The sequence below is a fragment of the Epinephelus lanceolatus genome, chromosome 13, assembly GCF_041903045.1.
Source record: "Epinephelus lanceolatus isolate andai-2023 chromosome 13, ASM4190304v1, whole genome shotgun sequence".
NCBI classification, from domain to species: domain Eukaryota; kingdom Metazoa; phylum Chordata; class Actinopteri; order Perciformes; family Serranidae; genus Epinephelus; species Epinephelus lanceolatus.
Genome location: NC_135746.1, coordinates 27,061,236 through 27,083,662, shown reverse-complemented (window position 1 = coordinate 27,083,662; position 22,427 = coordinate 27,061,236). Strand labels below are relative to the sequence as shown.

Here is a 22,427-nt window from a genome sequence, read left to right as displayed (position 1 = left end):
ACGCAGATACACTCTCGGTGTGTTTCCAGTTATTAACAGACTTTAAAGGATACATGTCCTTACAGTTCACAGAACAGAGGATGTGGGAAACGCCCGTAACAAGCACAGAAGTACTTATATATGACATCACTTTGCCTGACTCACAGCTGGGATAGTCACCGCATCAAATGCCAGCTTGCCATGAAAACTGAAACACACCCCGGCTAGGAAAGATCCGCAAGAAACCGGCCGCCATATTGGATCATTAGATGCGTTTCACTCAGTGAAGTAATGGGAGCTTTGAGCCTAAATGTCCGAGTAAAGTACGCAGTAACATTTGCCCTTTCTGTCAATCTAAGACACTCCCTTTACGAAGAGAGCCAATCATATTAGAGTGCTTGGTTAAGTGACAGCGATATTGACCAACCAGAGGCGTGGAATTTGACAGAAGGGGTGGGACAAAGGCGGGTCTGTGGGGCCCAGGGTGTCGCCGTGGTGGCTCCCATTCGAAGGCGACGGCGGTCGTCTATATTTCGGTTGTAATCTCTCCAGAAAAAAAAGCGAAATAACTCCGAGCAGACAGCGAATTTTACAGACTTTAACGTTGAGATTTTTTCCAAATTCTTCTCGGTCGAGCTTGTGGCAGCCGGGCTCTGGAATGACGGGGTGTGCCGAGAATTTGAATTAGCTCGCCGTTAGTTTGAAGAAAGAGTGAGTCGGGGTAGAGAGAGGAGCCATTTTGTCCCGACTGTGTGGGAGAAAAGAAAGAGTGGAAAAGAGGAATCACACGGGAGGAGATCCTTATTTTTGCTTTCTGTTCTCATGCTGTAAAGGGGGAACGCAGTTGGGCTTGGGAAATATAACTTCTCCACGGGCACGTTATTTGGGTGGTATTTAGCCAACTAGTTAGCTTGCCAAGCTAATCAACAAATCCCAGATTGTTAAACGTTAACAGTCAAGCAGAAGCGGGGCAGTTGGACGGGTTGGAGCTGGCATTAGACTTCACATAGGCGTGCTAGGTTATCAGTTTTTTTTGTTTCTTGTCTGGGTTGATACAAGCTGTTTTTCAATGGCGAAGAAGACGTACGACTTGCTGTTCAAGCTGCTTCTGATCGGAGACTCGGGCGTGGGGAAGACCTGTGTGCTGTTCCGCTTCTCTGACGACGCCTTCAACACAACCTTCATCTCCACCATAGGTAACGTTAAGAAACACCCCACAGACAATGGATTGCGTGTTGTTACAGGTGTTTATACCATTCCGTTGAACCCCTATCGGAGGTAGTTTGACAGCTGGGAGGCTCGTATGACTTTCTCCTGCAGCTGGAAATGGTAGGCAGGACATATTTGGTTAGCTAGCATGCTATCAGCATGCACTGACGTTAGCTTCTCTTCAGGCCTGCACAGGTTCAGTTTCTCTGTAAAGCTTTATGTGCCTCTTAGCTAAACCCCAGTCACCCTTGTTTCAGAGGACTGCGACTTTAATAACAAAACATGATTGTTGTTTAGGTTAAGCCTGCCAGAAATGGCAAGTATAACCGGTTTAGGTGCCGGAGGAATTGCTGTCACGGCACCTGACCCAGTAGCTAGCGAGCTAACGAGGCTAACAGTGCAGGGCCGTGCTGCTGGTACAAAAGCACCAGAAAACTGTCTCCCCATGTAACTGACTTGGTTTTACAGCTTATTATCAATATGTAAATATGTGGCTTTGTCCCTGTCATGAATTGCACCTTTAAAGGTGACAAATATTTGGATCTTTTGTCAAAATTATAAGTGGCACACAAGTAAAGCCCCTTAAAATCAGCTATGGAGGAAATATTCACATGTAAAACAAGAAATATCATGATAAAAATGCTCTATAACTGTTGCCTTCAAACGTAAGTGAAAGTACAGAAACATTGCCAGTGGAATTTACCTGAAGTGCCAAAAGATAAAGTACTTATTCAAAATGGCATGTTTCAGGCTGTTAAACACATTGTGTTGCTGATCTATCATTACTGCTACATGAGTGTGTAAGTAACATTACAAGAAATTCATATGCTTTGCGTGCAAAATCTGATTCCGTGATGCAATTGGTGACTGTAGCTGTCAAATGTTTGTAGTGGAGGATAAAGTACAATAGTTCCCAACAAGAATATAGTGGATTTGAAGTATAAAGGAACAGAAACTGCCACTGGAAAATAATTAAGTACAAGTACCTCTGACTTACTTTCCACCACCTCTCTGAAGAGAACCATAAACAATTCACCATGGTGGTATCATCAGCTTTTTTTTCCCTCTGTCCTCTACTCATGCATCCAACATCACGCTCACATGAGTCAAATGTCAAACTATGTCAAATCCCTGCATGGCCTAAGTGAAGTCTCCATTTACTCCTGTTGCTTAAGATCAGTGCTGAGTAATAATGTAACATTAGATGTGTGTTCCTGAGCCGCACGAAGCTGACTGTTTGCAATGTGCTGGCATTATATCCTTGATCTCTTGATTTAGTTTAAATTTCAAGCCCATCGTTTCGTAACTTTTAAGTGTTGACGACTCCTTGACTGTATGTCTAAGAACACCCAGCCATAATGGGCGACACTGTTCCTAGTGGCATCCAGGCCAGATTAGATTTGTCGAGGTACAGCAATGAACGTTGAACAATCACTCTGCTGCGAAGCTTTTTGTCACATGGATGTGTTTATGTGCTTGTGCTTGTTTATGGTTTTGAAGATTGTTTGTCTTTTGTCATGTCTTACACTCTGCCCTGTTTTTTTTAAAAATGTAATCATAGGCTGAGTTGCAGCCATCATGTCAGAGCTCTGCCAGTTCAGCCAGTTTAAGAGAAGGCTGTGCTGTGATGGTCAGATGCAGCCTGACAGGTTCTTAGCAGTCAGAGACCAATGGTGACCTTTGCTCATTGCAGCGGTGCTTTCCCTGACATGATGGGTAGTTTGTCAAGTGTATCACCTGTAGGAGTTTGCAGCAACTGCAGGCGTTTTTTCTCCTTATCTGTAGAAAAACTTGATATATTCATCATACTCTGTGTCTGCCCTCAAGCAAAACTTAAGTATTATCTCCAAAAGGCAACATGCTTGATCATGCTGAACCAAATGTGTGGGTGTCCACATTATAAGCCTGCTCAGTTTTGTGTCTAATTTATCCCAAAAAACTTTGGTAAACATAGCATAAGTTTTATGTTAGTTTACAAGTTATTTTAAGTATCAAGGTGACCAGAAACAGGAATGATCACAGTGCTTGAGCTTGAACTGTCTGCAACAGTCATTACTGTCATTTAGTTTAGGAAGTACCCACTTGAGGTGTTCCCCCTCAGTTTGACAAGACCTGAGAATTACTGGCACTACATCAACATTCATAATCACACACCAACATAAGTTTGCTCATTTCAGGATGTTCACTAATATGTTTTCTCTGGTTTACTACAAGAGCTGTCCCTTTAAATCTACAACACAGTCATAAGCTTCTGTCTCAGCTCGCCTTTGTCCTACATCTGTATTCAAAACAAAGCGGCATGTAGTGTGATCAAAAGTAAAATATACGAAGAACATACTAATCTCTCAGCGTACCAAATAATGCGAACCTGTAGCTGTCGGGGAATTTTGATTTTTAATAGTATACAGTAAATAAGTGAGTGTTGTGATACCAATTTTTAGGTATTGCCTGTTGATTCTGCATCTGGTAAAAGGAGTGAAGCACTTTTAAGAAGTACCTACTTAATGTTCCACCTTGCAGTCAGTGTATCTTCAGTCAGCTTACTTTGTGGTGATGATATATGCAGTACAATTATGTTCATCATCCATTATTCCACTGATAGTCTTTTGTTATATAACAGCCCAAGACGACACCTTTTAGATTGCTTGTATTGTCAAACAAATAGGTCAAGACCAAAAGATGGTAGGCTTACTATCAAATTAGTCAAAAAGCAACCAGTACACATAACTGAGAAGCTGGAACGTCATTTTTGTCTTTTGTGTTTAAAGAATGACTTGAACAATTATCAGATTAGTTGCTGACCAGTTTGCTGTAGATGAACTATTTGTTTTGACTCTGAATATGTAATTAGCGGACAGTAACACTTGTGATTTGATAAATATGAATTTTTGAAGACTGCCAGCACAAGCCTTTTGATGTGCAGGGATGTACTTCTGGTTTTGTTGCTATATGATTAGTGGGTTCATCTTATTTTCCCAGTATTTTGTTGGCTACGATGGTTGCTAATGTTTTGGCAGACACTACTGTAAGTTCAGTGGATGCAACAAACGAGATGCATCACAGCACTGTAGTGCAGAGAGTACAGAATGTACAGTCTGAAGTTTGCAAATATTCTGCCTCTTTACTTTTGGAGAAGGCCCTACACATAAATCAGGTACGGCCCTTGGTGTCAAAACCAGAAAGTCTAAGCAGGAACAGAACTTTGGGAAGAACCAGCAGAACCAGGACATGTGATACAGGAGTGTGTTCTTCTTCTGACACTCATACCTTTGGAGACACAGATGCACAGCTGCTTCTCAAAATACCCCCACTGGAAACCACCCCCCTCACTCATCCTCATTTCCAATCACCCGAGTGTCGCTCTCTCTGCCCTTCCTCCTTGTATACTTGAGGTTATGCATATTAAGAGTGCTGAATATGCATGGTGTTGCAATCTGAAATGTCTTTCCACAACACATCATGAATTTTGCATGGAAACTGGCGATGGCTACAGTGGAATTCATACTTGGGGAAGGAATGATTCCTCTGGGATTAAAAAAGAGAACCAACCATAAACCATGTACTTTCTGTTTAAGACCTCCAGCTCAAGTGTCATTCTTCTCTGTTTATGTGTGCCCATTTTCCCAGTGATTGTGTAATTGTGCGATTGCACAATGCACATATTTTCTTGACAACGTGCCAGTGCACCTCACCAGGAAAAATACTGCTTTACTCCTCGCACACAATGCTACGACAGTCACAGCTGAGCTTGGGTTTTGAAAACTTTCAGTAATGGTTGTTAAGAAAACTCGCCCTCTTTTACTTTAGTATTTTGCCCAGTATGTAATTGCTGCTGTTGAAAGTTGTTGAGGTAAAATATCAATGCGGGTACAGTAAGTTGTGTCTTATCTGCAGAAATCTTCTACTCCTCTTTGTCTCTTTTTGTTTCTATCCAACTATATCTTTCTGTCCCCCCTCCCTCTCTCTGGGGAGTGCATAATATTTAGTGAGTCACACCTTGGCAGCCAGTTCCTTCATTATTCGATGGCCCTGCTCCACCTAGAGCACAGCTGTTTCTTGGGACTTTTTAACCAACCACAGTTTCTGACCAGAGCTGAAATGACAGCTCACTATTTAGCTGGAAAACTCTTGGCCAAAAAGTGTAAACAGTCATGAATCACCACTCTGAATTTGGCCTCTTGTGGGGCTTCATGATGATGACAAAGACGATAATCCTACTAAAGTGTACTTGATATTGAGAACACAATAAATCTTTAGAATTATTTGTCTGCATTTCATCATTGACACAGGTTGAGTCACAGTGCAAGCAGAAAATGCCAGACATTACCTCGGTCCAGCTTCTCCAATGAGAGTATTTTCTTCTTGTTACTGGCCTATTGTTAGTATGTTAAGCTTTTGGACTGTTGATCAAACAAAATAAGCATTATAAATATGTCATTTCAATTTTCTGGGAAATTTTGATGGACATGTTTTGTGTTATTCTGACATTTTATGGAATTAACAATGAATTGATTCATCAAGAAAATGATGGGCAGATTAATCGATAGTTGAAATAATCTTAGTGATAGTCCAAGTTTAGTATATGAATGTCCCAAACCAGTGGTAACTGCACATCACAATTTCTCAGAGCCCGAAGATGCAACTTCATTTAAGATATTTAGTTTACATCGATTGATCAAATTTCATTTATACTGATATAGTTATAGGTGCTGTAACAAGAGAACGTTTGACCTTTGTGCTTGATAAATGACTTCTGCAATTCATGCATTGTAATAAATAGTAAATTAGTAAGTTAATTGATGAGTTAACTGATCAGTTTAGCATCATGTTTCTCAATGCTTTACAATTAACTTACATTTACCAGAAATCTTCAGCTCAAATCCAAATCGAGTCAGATTACCACCAGGGTAATCTCTGTAAACATATATCTGCATATGTATGCACAATCTTTGAGCAATGGGACAAGATTTTGGTATTGTAAGTGTTCTGGTTTCCGTTTGTAGTCCTAGAAGTAATGACCAATCCCACTGGCACGGCAGGTCAACAGTTCATATGGAGAGTTGGAACGCATTGACCGAAATGCAAGGCAAAGGCAAGGTCCTGGATATCTGCTGGATCTCCCGAAATATTGGCTGTTGCCCTTTGATGCTTTATCGCGGTCCAATGATAGCCTATGGATTCCAAGATTGCGATTAGAGTAGATGCAATACTGTTAATTATTTGCCTGTTTCCGAATAGTACTTTTTTGCAGCATTTTAGAAAATACAGATTTGGATAAATACATATTGAAATAAAAGATGACAAGTAGGATAACATGTAGCGTAGCATCTGGTCAGGTCCAGTCTGGTCCATATATCAAGAATAATTAAATCCAAAATTCAGCCAAAATGGAAACTGAAATAAGTTTGTTTCCGCACTGAGAAACATGCACATACAGGAAAAACTGTGTGCTCTCCCACCACAGTCTGTCCTCTCACTGCACCACCAGTCCAAATGCTCCAACCACATCTAAAAGTCACTAATAGACTACAGAAATGTATGATACCGTGTTTCTAACCAGCTGCATTTAAACACAGGTTTAACAGTAACAAAACTATTGCAGTGCATGATAACAGTTTCGCAGTTTGCCTGTGTTAGACTGATTACTCTGATCAACCTGGCTCTTGTGTGGGTATGATGTGTGTGTGTGTGTGTATGTGTACCCATTGTTAGCCAGCTGCTGATGCCACAGCTGTGTGCTGATAGGCTCAAGGTCTGGGCATGACACTGCAGAATCAGGAAGAGATAATGTTATTGTCTCTCTGATGGAAACACTTCACTCTCAATTTCCCTCTGCTCCTAAATGTCTTTCTATGGGTGATTCTCATTCTCAGTTTGCATCGGGGCCAAAGTCTGTCTGTAAACCGCCATTTCAGTTCAGTCAGTGCGTCATGTGCTAGTTGTTCATGTGTTTTTATGGATATATGTGCTGATAGGTTGTCTCTGTTTTACAGGAATAGACTTCAAGATCAAAACTGTTGAATTACAAGGAAAGAAGATCAAACTACAGATCTGGTGAGTCATTGGACTGTTTTCCGTTTTTAGTTTGTATACCCAAGTTAAGGCTCTGTGTTTAGAGGAGTACAGAACTGGAAAATAAACCATCACTGAGTAAATCGTATTTCAATTCATGCCTCTTCTTTTTGTGCCTTGTTATATCATCGTGAAACATCTGTTTGACATGCCTCCCTCAAGCCCAGAAATGTGCTAGAACAGGAAATGGTCATCAGTCCATCAGGACGTTTGCTACAGGGTTATTATTGTAGTCGACAACAGTTGATTTTCCTCAACTGAAATTACTTTATATTTAACATTTTCTTCTGCAAACATGATAAAACATGGATACTAAGCTTAGGTTTGCAGGTGAGATTTCATCTAATTGCTTAGAGGGCTACAACTAACTACTGTTTTTATTATCTATTAATCTCCTAAATATTCAGTGGACTCATTGATGCGTCATTTGGTGTAGCTGGATATGATGTCTTTGTTTTGTCTCGACAGCAGCTCAGGACCCAGAAGTTATTAAATTCATATCATGCAAGACAAACTAAAGCAGGAAATCCTTATATTTTCGAGACTGGAACAAGCAAAGGTTCTGCATGTTTGCTTCAAAAATAATTTAAGGTTTGATTAATCGTTGAGCAAAATTTTTGTAGATTAATTGTCTGTTCTTTAGGATCAAATTGTATATGAGCTCACATATATTTATAGTGTTGAGTAGTTTATGAAGTTACAAATATCGTCTAAACAACACAACACACAGTTTTTGGTCAAGTCTTACAAGGTCCGTACACAAAACTGTAATTGTTATTCTGGCATTTTCATGATAACATCTCCTCTGCAGACAAGAGTCTATTCATTCAAGGCTAATTAATTACTCATTAAAGTATTTGTAAACAAAAATGTTACTGTGTGGTTGTCAAATATGTGCTCCTGTTTACTGCCCACTAGTCCTATCTTTTGATAGTAGAAAAGGAAATGTACCAGAGTATCAAGGATCTGTATTTTACAAGTTATCTTAAAGGCTTTTCTCTATGATTCTCTGTAGCCACTATGGCTTGTGAATATATGAAAGACTATGGGGAAATGCAAAACCAAGTCTAGATCGTAATGTTTGCCGATTTTGCACAGTCAGCTACCATTTTGAACGTCAAAGTGAAACAACTAGTGTAAGTGTAGGTTTGATTTGCTCATGTGAACCTGGTGTTGCAGGGCCGCTTCCCTCGTTCTGTATCAGCAGTGATGGATGGATGTTGGCAGGGTTTCCCCTGGCAGGAAAACGTTACAGTTGAGGTGCATGCTAGACATGTCAGGGACATGGGTAGCCTGTAGAGGGTTTTAATGTGTGTTTGAGTAAGTACTTAATTTGCTCAGTCAGAAATGTGCTAGTGGGGCTTTTTTATTGTGGTAAATACTCTAAGGGTACTTTTATCAGCCTCTTTTGGTGACAAAGGAATTTTACATTAGAGGAGTAAGCATGCCAAGTAGAGATCACATATTTGAAGCTAATGTATCTACATGCTAAATTATATTTTGTAATGACTTTTCAACATTTGTGGGTGATACGTGTTGCGATTTGCATTCACAGAAAGAAAGGAATCTGAGGAGGTTGCAAAGTAATTGGCATTGGAGCAACATTTCTGTCAAACTGCAGATATTTTATGGCCAATTTCCGCTGTGATGCAAACAGATAAATACAAACAAATGAACTCTGTGTGTTTTCGTGTTTGTGTAGGGACACAGCGGGCCAGGAACGGTTCCACACCATCACCACCTCCTACTACAGAGGAGCCATGGGCATCATGCTGGTCTATGACATCACCAATGCCAAGAGCTTTGAAAACATCAGCAAATGGCTGCGCAACATTGATGAGGTAAAACACACTCACACACTCTCTTTCTCCATATTCTGAGTCCATATCATCATGTGGATCTATGCTGCTGGGTAAAATCTAATCAGAGATCTTAACAGGACGTTTTATGTTGGCACATCTATTGTTTTATCCTTGGCACGATGACAAAGTGATTTAAATACTTTGAGGGAAGGCAGCCAGCATTGCTAACTAGCCGGCTGATCAGTGTGCAGCGAGCTGTGTAGCAGGAGTGTGACTAAATTACATCAGCTGAGCCAGATGTCTGTTTCCATCTGGCTCATTGTAGGACAACCAGGGGCTGTGCTGTTGTACCTTGTGAGTATCAGTATCAGATGTGTATGTGAGATGATTCCAAGAGTATGTTTGCTAATGGTGTTACAGGTCTAGACAGATCAAGCCTGGACATGTAACACTCAAGTTATGTACACATTATAAGTTCTTTATAAGTGTCATGTCATTAATCAGGACAATTTGATATCTACTAATATCGAATTATTCTGTGCAGATACTTTACATATTCATATTTATACTGTTTTGGTTCATACCCCTGTTTAAGGAGTCACAGTTGAGTTTGAGTTTGGCACAGTGGAAAAAAGACAAATTCATAGGCATTTCTTTTCACTTGTTTTGAACAGACAGTAGTGCAAATGTCAAAGACAGACACAATCCTCTTGCTGGGATCTAAAGTAGCATTTTGCCTGCTGGCAACTTTGGTAAACTATTTTCATTAAAAAATTAAGGAACACTTAAAACACTTCTGTATTAACACTGAGCGCTTTCTTTAAAGGTAACAGGTCACAACAGGCTATAAAACCAAAACGCAACTCTTACGATATGAAACTGAAAATACAAAATGAATAGAATTATAATAAATAAAACTGCATTAGGATGAGTGTCACAGTTGGATCCACCTTGGCTATATGCCAATGTAAATGTCAGCAGCTTCAGTAGCTGTTTGATCCTGTTCTGCTCTTGTGTCCAAGGGCTGCTCGAAAACAGCGTGGATAAGATGTTGGGCTCCAGTTTGTTTTTTCGTTGTCCCAGTGATCTGCACATCTGGTTGATGCCGTTGAATGTGCGTTAGCATGTTGAATGTGGTTCTATTCGCATACCCTACAACGGTGGGGCAATGCTATCACACTGTCCTTGTCTTATACACAGCTTTCTCCGTTGCTGTTGTAGCTGACACGGAACTCAGAGGCGAATCTACCAGCTCCGCAGTTTCATTTTCACTCTACATAGTGTGACTGATTGGCACGCTAATCAGCTTGTTGTTCCAACCTCTGGAGATTTTGCTTATGGTGTACGGCAAAAAGTTTGGTCTGGTTCCACATTACATTCACTTGCCGGCATACCGTGTATTCTGCTGCGTGCACTGGACCACGACCTCTGTGAAGTGATGGTTTGGTGCCAGTACACAAACCATTACAGCCTGGGTCTGTACTGTATATATCCAATATATAGTGTATTCACCATATTCACATCATACTTACAGTTGTTTATTCTGTATATGTTATCACTAGTGCCATTTAATGCTACTTGAACTTGTGCTATCTATAAATTATTATACTATAATATCAATATATATATTGCCTACTTAAGGTATACGCCATAGCGTTCTTATCTCACACTGTTCATACTGTGTCTATCATAGCCTATTCAGTTCATACTGTGTATATCGTAGTGTATTCATATCCACCCCTTACTTTTTATTCTGTGTGCTATATGTATGGTACCTATTACTGTTAATTCTGTATATTACATATACTGTCACTGCTTTTTGCACTTCTGAATAGATTCTAAACTGCATGTCATTATCTTAGCACTTTAGCAAAGTCAAATCTGATCTTACCTTAAAAAGGTACAAACTATTTTATATATTCTGGTGCTGAAGTATATCTGCCTTTAGTCCAGCTCCTTAGGAATTTTAATGGTGGTGTTAAAATGTTTAACACAACCTCATTTTTAACATCAGACAAAAATCAGCCACTCAGTGGCTCGTCTCTATAAACAGTGTTGACTATTAGGTCAGTGTTAAAGAGAGGTTACACAATACTGGAGTCCTGTTGAAGATCCTTAAAAGTCTGTGTGCATTACGGGCAGCTGAGGGAGGATTTAACGGTGTCTGTGAGGGCTGGTTTTGCATTTTTGTTGTGTCATGGTGGATAAAAGGCCACAAGTGAAAGGAAGCACAGGCAAATGTAAAGGTAGATGCGTCTCTGTGGGTAATTGTGCCTCTGTTTCAGCTTCTGTCTCCCTGTTATTTCATATTGAAATCTTAGTGTCTATGTCAGTCGTGATTATTCTGTTGCGTAATGTCTAATCTTGTGGGATCCATGCCAGATGAAACACATCAGTTTAATTACTGTGACAGTTTTAATCAATAGCTCACATTATCTTCATTATGCCTGGGTGCGACAATACGCTATAATCTTACGACACATGATCAGTATGAAGGTGTTGCGTCTTTGGGTGAGACAGCCAGGCGTTGGGTTTGTCTAGATGGCTTTCTTTTAGAAAATTTTCACCCTTGCTGTGAGAGAGATTGAATCCGGTCAAGGAAAGGAAACACAATGCATTTCCTGCAAGAACTCGACCTTGCTCATGTTGCACTTTTGTGTGTGAAAAATGGCTGTTGGCTCCATAGAGGGCTTAAAGGATATGGGGTTTTCTGCTTCCAGAACAAAGCGACAAATCTTGATCAGGGGTTCCCAACTTTTTTTTTTGGCTTGTTGCCCTCAGAACAAAGCGATCTCAGTGAATTCGTTTTAATTTTTTGATTCACAGCTGCTGCAACAATCAATCAGTTCTATTAGCAGATATTTAATCTGCAACTGTTTTGATAATTGAATAATTTTTTTAAGTAAAATTTGGTATTGCTGTGTCATACACCATAGTAAACTGAGTGTCTTTGAGTTTTAGACTGTTAGTTTGACAAAACAAGACAAATAAAGACATCACCTCAAACTGTGGAAAATTTTAATGGACGTTTCACTTTTTTCTGATATTTTATAAACAAAACATTCAAGTATTAAAAAAAATCAGAATCAGAGGATGAGTCAATCCCGCCCTGGTTGATTTTTTTTAAAAAAATTGACAGTCCAAAACATGTAAAATACTTAGAGCTGAATAAAAAAGAATTAATTAATCAACTAGGCAATTGACAGAAAGTCATCAGCAATCATTTTGAAAATCAGTGGATTTTTAAAATCTTTTTTATTTAAAGCAAAATTGCCAAACTTTTCCCTTTTTTTATTTTATGCCATTTTGTTTTTACTATTGTCTGATATTTTATAGACCAAAAGATTCATTGTAAAGGTAATTGTTGGGTAGATCAGTGATGGAAATATTTGTCAGTTACTTCCCTTAAAACTGTCTAGCAGCTGAGCTTAAAAAGTCAAAAACTAAAAGTTTAAAAATGATTTTGTGTTATATAAAAATACTTTGTGTTTTCCTGTGCTTTTAAGCAACTTATAGCCCTTCGGATTTATCTTGAGACCTGTTGAGGGTGTCGTGACCCTGATGTTTGGAACCTATGGTCTAGATGACAAAGTGGGAAGCAGGGTTTGTTGTACCAGAGTCACAACTCAGTTCTGCCACTTTTCTTATACACAGATGCTGAAATTTTTTACCCTGGTGGCTGATAAAAGCATTGAAATGTAAATGGATTACCTGTGTGTGTTTTATGGGGGTCGATTGATTGGTTGGCTTGTGGGAGATTAAGTTTAATGTTGCTGATGATGAAAAAGTAATCTACTCTACTATTTCTTTTATTTTTTCAGCATGCAAATGAGGATGTTGAGAGGATGCTGCTAGGCAACAAGTGTGACATGGAGGACAAGAGGGTCGTACCAAAAGCCAAGGGGGAGCAGGTGAGATGGAGCCGTCCACTGCAGCTGTAAACAGCCATTCATCGTCAAGGCCCTGCATGTTTGATTGGCCGATGTGTTGCAGCCACATTGCAGCAGCTTACACGTTCAGCTCATAGAAAACACAATATGAAGTGGCAGGATAGCAAGTAGAGAATGCCATAATGTTTGTGAAATAATGTAAGGATAATGGAATTTAAATTATGGTATCAGAACTGGTAGAAATAGTTAGTAAGCTTCCTGAAGTTACTTGTGAAATGTCAGCTTACACCATCCACTCAAACAGTGCCTCCTTATAGAGTGTGCAGTAAGCTGCTGTTTGTCCTTGCATGCCATGAAGGCTTATTGTGCCTACTGTAGTGACTCAGCTAGTGAAGACAGCTACCCAAACAACAGTTTCTTGGGACGTAAGTCATCTAAAACGAATTAGAATAGACGAGGAATCCTTTTAATGTAGTAGCAAAAATTGAGTTTTGGTACCGCCCTGATATAGCAAGTACACAAGCAAGTTTATTATATTCAGTAAGCAATATTTCTCATTAGAAAGTAGCTGCTGCAGAGTAAAGGTCAGTGAGTAACTGGACTTTGTAGACGAGCTCAGAGGATCAGGGCTGAGAATGTGCGGCTCTTAACTGTCCTAACAAGTGCAGTTGAGGTGCCCTTGAGGCCTTGTAACTATAGGACATTTGACAGTGAAGTTAGAGTCCTCTTCACGAATATTTGCTGCTGTAACTCACGTTAAAAATGTGTGGAAAGCAGCGTTTCAAAATTTGTTATCTCACTGTAAATGTCTGTTTACTTAATGAATACGAGACTTTGATTATATTTGGGCCTCCAGACATATTTCAGACCTGCGTCGCAAGAAAATTATGGGTCAGCCGGTCTCAGAAATCCTCATATATTCTCTTAGGGTGTTTAAACTCGCCTCATTCATGCTCAAACTAAACACTGCGTTGTTTATGAGTATGCAAAATCGATAATAGATGGTGTAAGTGATGCCACTGAAATATTGTGGCAGCTGGTGCTGGATGTTTTATAGCTGAAATGAAGTGGATGACTTTATTTTCAGGACACAATCTTTACAGCTCAAGGCATAACTCAGACTGTATGTAAGCACTGTTTGTAGTAGAAAAAAGCAGTGTAATTTGTGTTGAATGGGTTCACTTGTGTATTAAGTTGTAGAAGAACAGCAGTACAACATCACAACATGTCCATATCACTGAGGAGATATTTCCTTTTTATAAACAAGCTTGCCGCTAGCTTCAAATAATGTCTGACTGAAGATGGATGCCAGTTGAAATAGAGGCTACTATTTGTGATGCTGTGTGGGGGTCACTTCTAGCCTCTGTACACCAATAGTAATTGATAGTATGAACAAGATGGTGAGTAGACACTGAAATATGGGGACAAATTGAGTTTCTTGGACCATATTTGTACCTTATTTTGACACTAAACAAAGCCTGGAGCCATTCAAGACACTAAGCAGCAGGAGTGTCTGCGATGACTTCTCCATTCACTCACGTCACTTACTGTACATGTCCTCTATTAGTTATTAAGAGTTTAGTCACTTAATGAAACCTCAAATAGAGTCCCACCCAGTTCGAGCCTGAGTCGAGATCTAATCAGCCAGAACAAGTGAAAACATCTGTGTAGGCGTGCAGGGCCTTTAAAGAGCTCTGGCTACCATAGCAAACTAGCAGTGACTAGTCAGTCTGCAGATTTAGCAACCTCAGATACAGATCTGCTTACTCATACACACACACCTACCTGACTAGAATGGAAGTGTGAGTATACGTGTGTGTGTACCAGCAGTGATACCTGATCTCTGTTCTGCGCACTTTATTTTTGGACTTTCTTAAACGGTGGCCGCACTCATCGTTCTAACTCGTCTTGTTTTCTTCCCCACAGATTGCGAGGGAGCACGGCATTAGGTTTTTTGAGACGAGTGCTAAGGCCAACATCAACATCGAGAAGGCTTTCCTCACGTTAGCAGAAGATATCCTCAGAAAGGTGTGTGTGTGTGTTCAGTTATGATATATAAGTGTTGGTACATTCATGAAAACAATGTCAGTGCTTTTTATTTAGGGGAATGATATAGGTAGAATTGCAAGAACAAATGCATCAATGTATTTACTAGTATAATTTATTAGTATTCATATTACTCTCCAAGTAGCCATTTCATAGCTTTGCTCTTTGTAGGCTAACAGTTTATACACAGACAGTTTGATGCTGATAGTAAGTGGGAGTGTATCTAATCTAACTGTAATGACAGCACTTTAAATGGACAAGTAATGCACTGACAGTTAATGTAGCCTCTGCTGATGTTGTCACTTTAAACGTCTACAACATATGTCGTTAAATCAAAGTCAAGTCAGTCAAAATAATGGAGCAAGAGCTTCCCCCTTGTCCACATTGAGGCCTTCTAAGTATGAAAACATAAGGTCAGGACATAATTTACTCATATAACATCCTGCATGTTGAGTCTTATGTGTTACCTGCAAGACAAACTTGATTCCTTTGTGAGGACATCATATTTTCACACAGTCAAAGACATAAAAAGTGTGTGTCCTTGTGGACAGCAGTAGAGGAAGTTGTACAAGCATCTAGTTCAAGAAGTTACTTTGCTGTCTTCAGCAAAGTTAACCTTCTCCTCTCTTCGTCTCTTCAACTTCCAAAATCAGATCTGACTCAGGAATGCTCCTTGACTCATGATTTGAATCACTGAGTGCGATTATGTGGACATGAATAACCTGTTTACGAGGCTTATCGCAGTTATGATCATATTGGGGATGAGGTGTTTACATGAGCAAAGAGAAATCAAGTTATATTCCCTGACTGTAAACATGAAACATACTAGTAACCTGGTTGCTGATTATTGCAGTGTCTTTGCGCAGGTGCTGTGATGTTTACATGAGCAAAGCTGCAATGGGAGATGAGAGCGACAGGAAATATTAAACTCTGAACTCTACAGTTTTACGACCATTTTACCACATAACTGCAAATTTCTTCTCTGCTCGGGTCGCAAACAGCTGTCTGCTCTGATTGCATGTACCGTTTTCCTCTCTCTTAACCACACATACACACACTTCAAACTGAGCTATTATTATTCATGAAAGGAGCTACGCTACTCTTAGCTGAAGCCAAGCCCGCGCAGGTTGTTGACGGCTCTCAGCTACTAGGATAAGGTGCATGCATGCAACAGTGTGCTGGTTTGTTTCGTACTCCAGGTAGCATATTTGGGTTTCTCGTAAACCAGATAAAGTCTTACTCTGGTTTCTAAAAACAGGATTCAGTGTTCACATGCTCAAACTGATAAACATGATACTCCAGTAACCTGATCATAAGCATTCATGTCCATGTAAACGCACTGACTGAACACCTCCATTCCCCTGCATAATAAACACTCAATATTTTACTCCATAGTGAGCAGTAAAATGGGATTTCAGACACTTAAGGGATCATTGTTATTTTGCATCAGGTGTAGAGTCACACAGCAGTTAAAAGCTGCTCACAATTTACCTACACACAGAACAGTTTTCAGGAAGATTGAAATAGACATACAGCTAAACAAAGATAGTTAAACATTTTTATTACGTGTCTTTTTATATTTAATTTTGCTGAATTAAGGTATTCAACACCATTCCTGTGAACGCAGGTCTGATCGTAAACTGGCGGAAGCAAAAAAAATCATTTCTAAATCAGAATTTTGTGTGGTGAACCACAAAACCGTCCAGCATCACCCTGAGTTTATTTTGTACTAACGACCAACTTGCTGTACATAAATGCTTAAATGTCAAATGAAACAGTGTGAATAGATGATGGATGATTGTCCTGTGTTTAGGTGTATATTTTGTATATGTGTGTGTATGTGTGCATTTTCCTGAATTCCCATGTATTTAATAAGAAGTGTTTCTGTGCGTTGTTTGTCCAACAGACGCCTGTAAAAGAGCCCAACAGTGAAAACGTCGACATCAGCAGTGGAGGTGGAGTCACAGGCTGGAAGAGCAAGTGCTGCAGTTGAACAACTCCTCAGTCTCACTCACACTAACGCACACAAACACACACACAGACAAACAAACACATGTTCTCTCTCTCTGTCTCTCTAACTGCTAACTCTAACTCTGTCTCTGCTCTCTAACCTGTCTCATGAGTTTTCTTGCACACTGACACTCTCTGTCTGTCTCTTTATCAGAATAAAACAATAAACCACTTCACTCATCTAATCCCCCCTCCTCCCTCCACCCTCCACCGTACTCTTCCACTCTCCATCTGATGATCATTTTTATTTCTGATAAAAAGAGAAATCCAGTCACGTTTCTTGTCATTTGTTTTAAAAGTTGTTTAAAAAAAAAACAGGAAAAAAGTGTGGAAAAGACAAGCTCATATTTTTAATAATTCCTTTGCCTGAGCTCACCTGGTTGGACACCCTCACCCACCCTTAACCCCACCCCCCTTACCCACAGCACTCACTTTCAGTCAGAGAAAATCAAAATAAAATCAAACAAAAAAAAAAAAAAAAAGAAGAAGACAAATGTAGGATTAACATTTTGTACACTTAGTGGGGTTTCTGTTGTCTAACCGTATTTGGTCATTTACAATTTGTTACCAAGTGACAGAGGCGTGGCTAGCTCCTTTTGTATGTGGGGGTTTATTTTGTCCTGTGCCTTATATGGAAGACAGGGGCGGGGCTGTGTGGTGGGCGGAGCCACATCCACCCAATGAAATTACAGTTTAATATTCTGTCGGTTCAGGCTCTTGCACGAGGACGCCGAACTGAAGCAGATGTGTTTGAATTTCTCCTCCAGCCAAGAGAACGGCATTATACAGTATGTCCTGTTTATTGATGTTTTATTTTTATCTGTATGATTTATTTTACTTTTATTTCTTTTTCCCTATTTGGGTTGAATTTTTTTTTTTTTTTTTTTTTTTTTTTTCCTGCATGCAGATTTCTTTGGGTTGGAAACGTTTCTGTAACGTTGTGTAACGTTTGCCACTGGGTAACTGTGGGCGGGAGGTACCGAAGTTCTCTTTGGAAATTCAAACAGTTTTGCAGATCCATTAAAAATAAGCTTGTTTAAGTTAACTTGTTTGTCCTCAATGATGTGCAGTGTGGAGTTTCATGTGTCCACTCATGTCTGCTGTTTACATTCAGTAGATTTTTCTTTTAACAAGCGAGATTTGGGAAGTTTTTGACCTGAAGAGGAGCCAAGTAGTCAAGAAAAGTGAAAATGGGGCGACTGACTCACTTTAGATCTGAAGTTAAAGGTCAGAAATTTCCCCCTTTGTATGAAATCAAACTTTGACTCCAGCGCTTCATTTATGGTACTAGTTAAGAAACTGGGGCTGGTTGCACAAAATACCTTAAGTTAAGGTACCCTAGTTGAGGTGTCTTCAAAATAAAATCAGTTGCACAAAAGACCCTTAAGTCTTCTCCTTAACGTTTCCTTAAAATGTTCACGTGAGTTTTATGGTTTTCTCCCTATCTTGGTCTTATACTTAAGGAATCCTTAGACCATTGCACAAAAGACCTTAGCAACCAAAGCAAGGTAAAAAAGAAAAAAAAATCTTAGTTAAGGTTTCCTCAAAATAAAATTGGTTGCACAAAACTCCCTTAAGTCTTCTCCTTTTCCTTAAAATGTTCACCTAATTACGGTTTTCTCCTTGTCTTGGTCTTGTACTTAAGGAATCCCTAGACCGTTGCACAAAAGACTTAAGCAACCAAAGCAAGGTGAGAAAGCCGTAGTTATGTTTTCTTAAAAATAAAATTGGTTGTTCAAAACACCCTTAAGTCTTCTCCTTAAGGTTTCCTAAAAATGTTCACTGAAGAATTTATGGTTTTCTCCTTGTCTTGATCTTACACTTAATGAATCCTTAGACCATTGCACAAAAGACCTTAGCAACCAAACCAAGGTAAAAAAGGAAAAAAAAAGTCTTAGTTAAGGTGTCCTCAAAATAAAGTCAGTTGCGCAAAACACCCTTAAGTCTTCTTATGGTTTCCTTAAAATGTTCACCTAATTATTTATTTGACTCCTACATCTTAACTGCAACATGACCAAGTTTATGCTGAACTAACACACCCTGAGAAGAGGTTCTGCGACCAGAAGAAGCCAATGGATGCACTTTTGATTTTACACTTTAGATTTGACTGACTTAATTTTCGTTGCAGTGTCTTCCTACAGTCGTTTTCTGTTTTCTGGTATTTGGGGATCTAATTTACTTTGCAGTATGTGCCTTCTATGATTTTTGCTCCTCCAGAAGTATAATCTTTTCCACCTATGACCAATATGGTTTTCTTGTCTTCTTTTCTTCTGCCATTTTTTCCACTATCTAACTATAAACCAACTCTGTGAGATGGTAACAGGCATCACAAGCATGAGTCCAAGCAAACAAACAATCTCCATGGAAACTATAACTGCTGTGGAATATCTTTCAAGGCAGTGAGTGAGTTAACATTTTTCCCTAACTAAGGAAACCTTTTAAGGGATTCTGTGCAACTGTGTAAGTCCCTCAGCTAAGGAGAAATTAGGTGTCATGCTTAAGGAGAAAATTTAAGGTGTTTTGTGCAACTGGTTCCTGGTCCTCAGTATCGTCCTTGTACTTGGACTCTTCTGCTGATTTTCAGGTCACAGTTTGAAACATTTGCTGATCTTTGACTTGAAAAATCGACTCAGAAACATCCAGCGACTTGGACTTTTTCACCGCAGACATTTTGACTTAACATAGGTGGAACAGCACAGGTGTAATCAATAAATAATAATGGGTCCCTTGCATTGTAGGTGTCAGAATAAGCCGTAGCAGTGAGCTGGCATGAGCACCCAGGACCCTGGCACAGACTGGCAATAGTGGAGTGCAGCCAGTATTAATGTCATTAATCATTAATTACAACAGTGCTTGTCCAGCCTGATAATCAGACTGACTTGGCTTTTTGTGCAAATTCAGTTTTAGTTTATCATCAGTGACGTGGTTGAGTATGAGAAATTGAGAGTTACTAATATGGTGAAAATGGAGTCTCGTCATGCTGTTCGGGGCAGCTCTGTGGAAAACCACTGATACACCAGAGAAAAATGTTTCCAGATAAAAAAAGTCTAATAGTGTTGAACAGATGGGTCTCAAGAGGAACTTATTTTAATGTTGTACCTTTAATCCTCTTTGCTCTTATTTAAAGCAGACGAAGAATACTGTAACATGTTTGTCAGGTAGAAAAATTTGCATTGCCTCAGGGTCAGATCATCACCTGGTTTAGGGTAAACCAGGAGGGAAAGAAAACGAGTTTATCTGTAAGTAAAATTATACAGAAGTTAAAAACAACAAAACCATGTTGGGACTTTGCTCAACTGTCTGTACAACAATCAGCTGTAAACAGTAGAGTGACCAGTACAATCTGTGTCAGGAAACTTGTATTTGTCAGGCTGGAGAAACTAAAAAATATATATATGAGGAGAGGATGGGGTTATACAGTACATCTTTGGAAAATGTTCAACATTAGAAGATACACATATTTATAATATACTGATGTGTCCAATAGGACCTAAGTATTGGGACACAGGATGGTGCATTGGTGTTTATATACAGTAGGTGTCCACTGACAGGATAAATTAACCTGTCTTTGTGTGGCGCCCTCTGGTGGCTACAGGTCATACAAAGAGCCTTTAGCTGTTCTAATATTCAAGTTGTGAACACATTGTTAGCCAGTCATTTCATGTTGAACAAATTCTCTTATCTCTATGACAACATTATTGCCTCTCATGGTTGCAGTATCCAGGAAGTTACTCGTATGTTTTACCTAATAACTGACCAATGACTCATTCACAAAGGTGTTTTTTTCTGAAGGGTAATACAGAGCTTTCTTTAATTAATGCCCCAATTATCTCGCGGGGCCTATTTAGTGGAATCTAAATACACTTGTTTTCCCTTTTTATAGCAGTAAGTAAGTCCCCTCTAACAACATGGGTATCTGCATCTATAATTTAACACCTTTGATACTTCAGAGCCTTAAAACATGATATATCAACCAAATTTCCAGAGCATTAAGTGGTGATTTTAAGATTAGGTAAGTGTGATTAGTTGTGTCACCAAGGTATGAACAGAGAAGCCAGCTCTGCTCAATCTGTCTACACTGCAGTGATTGAATTAGTGTTTGATTTTAGTAAGCGTACATTAATGATTTATACACACAAAATATGAAAACAGTTTTCTTACCAGGAATGTTTGGTGCTACTTGAACATTTACCTCAGTGGTTCCCAGCCTTTCATCTCGTTTAGGTGACATTTTATGGATTTAATGCATAACAATAACAGTACAGAACTGATGAAAAACTGTACAAGTGGTGGACACACTGACAGTAGGAAGTTTGTATTCGATGAGAGGTCTTCACAGTACTCTTTTATGGGTATTTTTTAAGGTTTTTATGTTAAATGAGAATCTCAGCTTTAGAAATAATGATTTCAATTATTATTTCTTTCAACAGAAATGAATGCAATACTGAGATATATACATACAGATTATATATAATTTAGGTTTTCTTACACCAAAAAATCAATTGGGTCTCGTGATCCCTCATGAAGCTTTGGTGACCCTTAGTAGGGGTCGGGCCATCCAGGTTGGGAACCAGTGATTTACCTAACAAAATCCATCTTGATTTAATTTCTAGCTATTTCAATAAATGATCAATAATTCAAGAAATCTTTTATTTTTAAGTAAAAATGTAAAACACTCCTCAGTTCCATCTTTTCAGTGACCTTTCTCACAGCAGACAGTCATAGGAGGGAAAGCACAGGTGTCACTAATGACACAAACAATGGCCGTGTTGTGTTCAAGTGCTCTTCTGAGAGTGACAGAGACCTAAAATCAAAGCAGCTAAATGGAATTCAGCCATCATTAATGTGATTATTTACACCTGTGCTTTTCCTACTGTGACGAGTCAAAGTGTCGTCCATGAAAAAAGACTGCCGTGAGACTTTGCCGCTTTGTCTTACATGATATGAAACTAAATGTTTTTGTGGTGTTTTGCACCATTGCTCCAACATAAGACATTTAAAGGTATTATCTTAGGCTTCTGTAATTCTTTTTGAGCTGCAAAGATTAATCGTTTAGTTGTTGACTATTAAAGTAATTGCCAGTAATTTTTTTAAGCAAAAAAATATTTGATTCTAGGTTCTTAAATGTAAATATTTTCTGGTATCTTTCCGCCTCCAAACTCAATATTTTTAGGTTGTGGACGAATCAAGACATTTGAGGACATAATCTTGAACTTTGATCAACATTTTTCACCATTTTTTGGACATTTTATAGACCAAACTAATTGATTCATAGAGAAAATAATCATTAGTTGCAGCCATACATTTTTTGGAATAATAGAAAATGAAAATACTTCAGTTGCAGCCCCAATTTAAATCCCCAGTCCAGCCGTCTGTTATAATACTACTAATAATACGACACGGTTGGTGTGCATAGAAA

The 22,427-nt window shown here is 39.1% G+C and overlaps 1 protein-coding gene across 1 annotated transcript; it reads left to right on the top strand.

Moving 5' to 3' along the window:
• Positions 1-461: 461 nt before the first annotated feature.
• rab10 (RAB10, member RAS oncogene family) lies at positions 462-18,053 on the top strand. Its single transcript, XM_033648809.2, has 6 exons — positions 462-1,175; positions 7,182-7,242; positions 8,963-9,101; positions 12,884-12,973; positions 14,879-14,980; positions 16,905-18,053. The coding sequence occupies exons 1-6, from the start codon at positions 1,049-1,051 to the stop codon at positions 16,989-16,991; spliced, it is 606 nt and encodes a 201-aa protein (XP_033504700.1). The 5' UTR covers positions 462-1,048; the 3' UTR covers positions 16,992-18,053.
• The last annotated feature ends 4,374 nt before the right edge of the window (positions 18,054-22,427 follow it).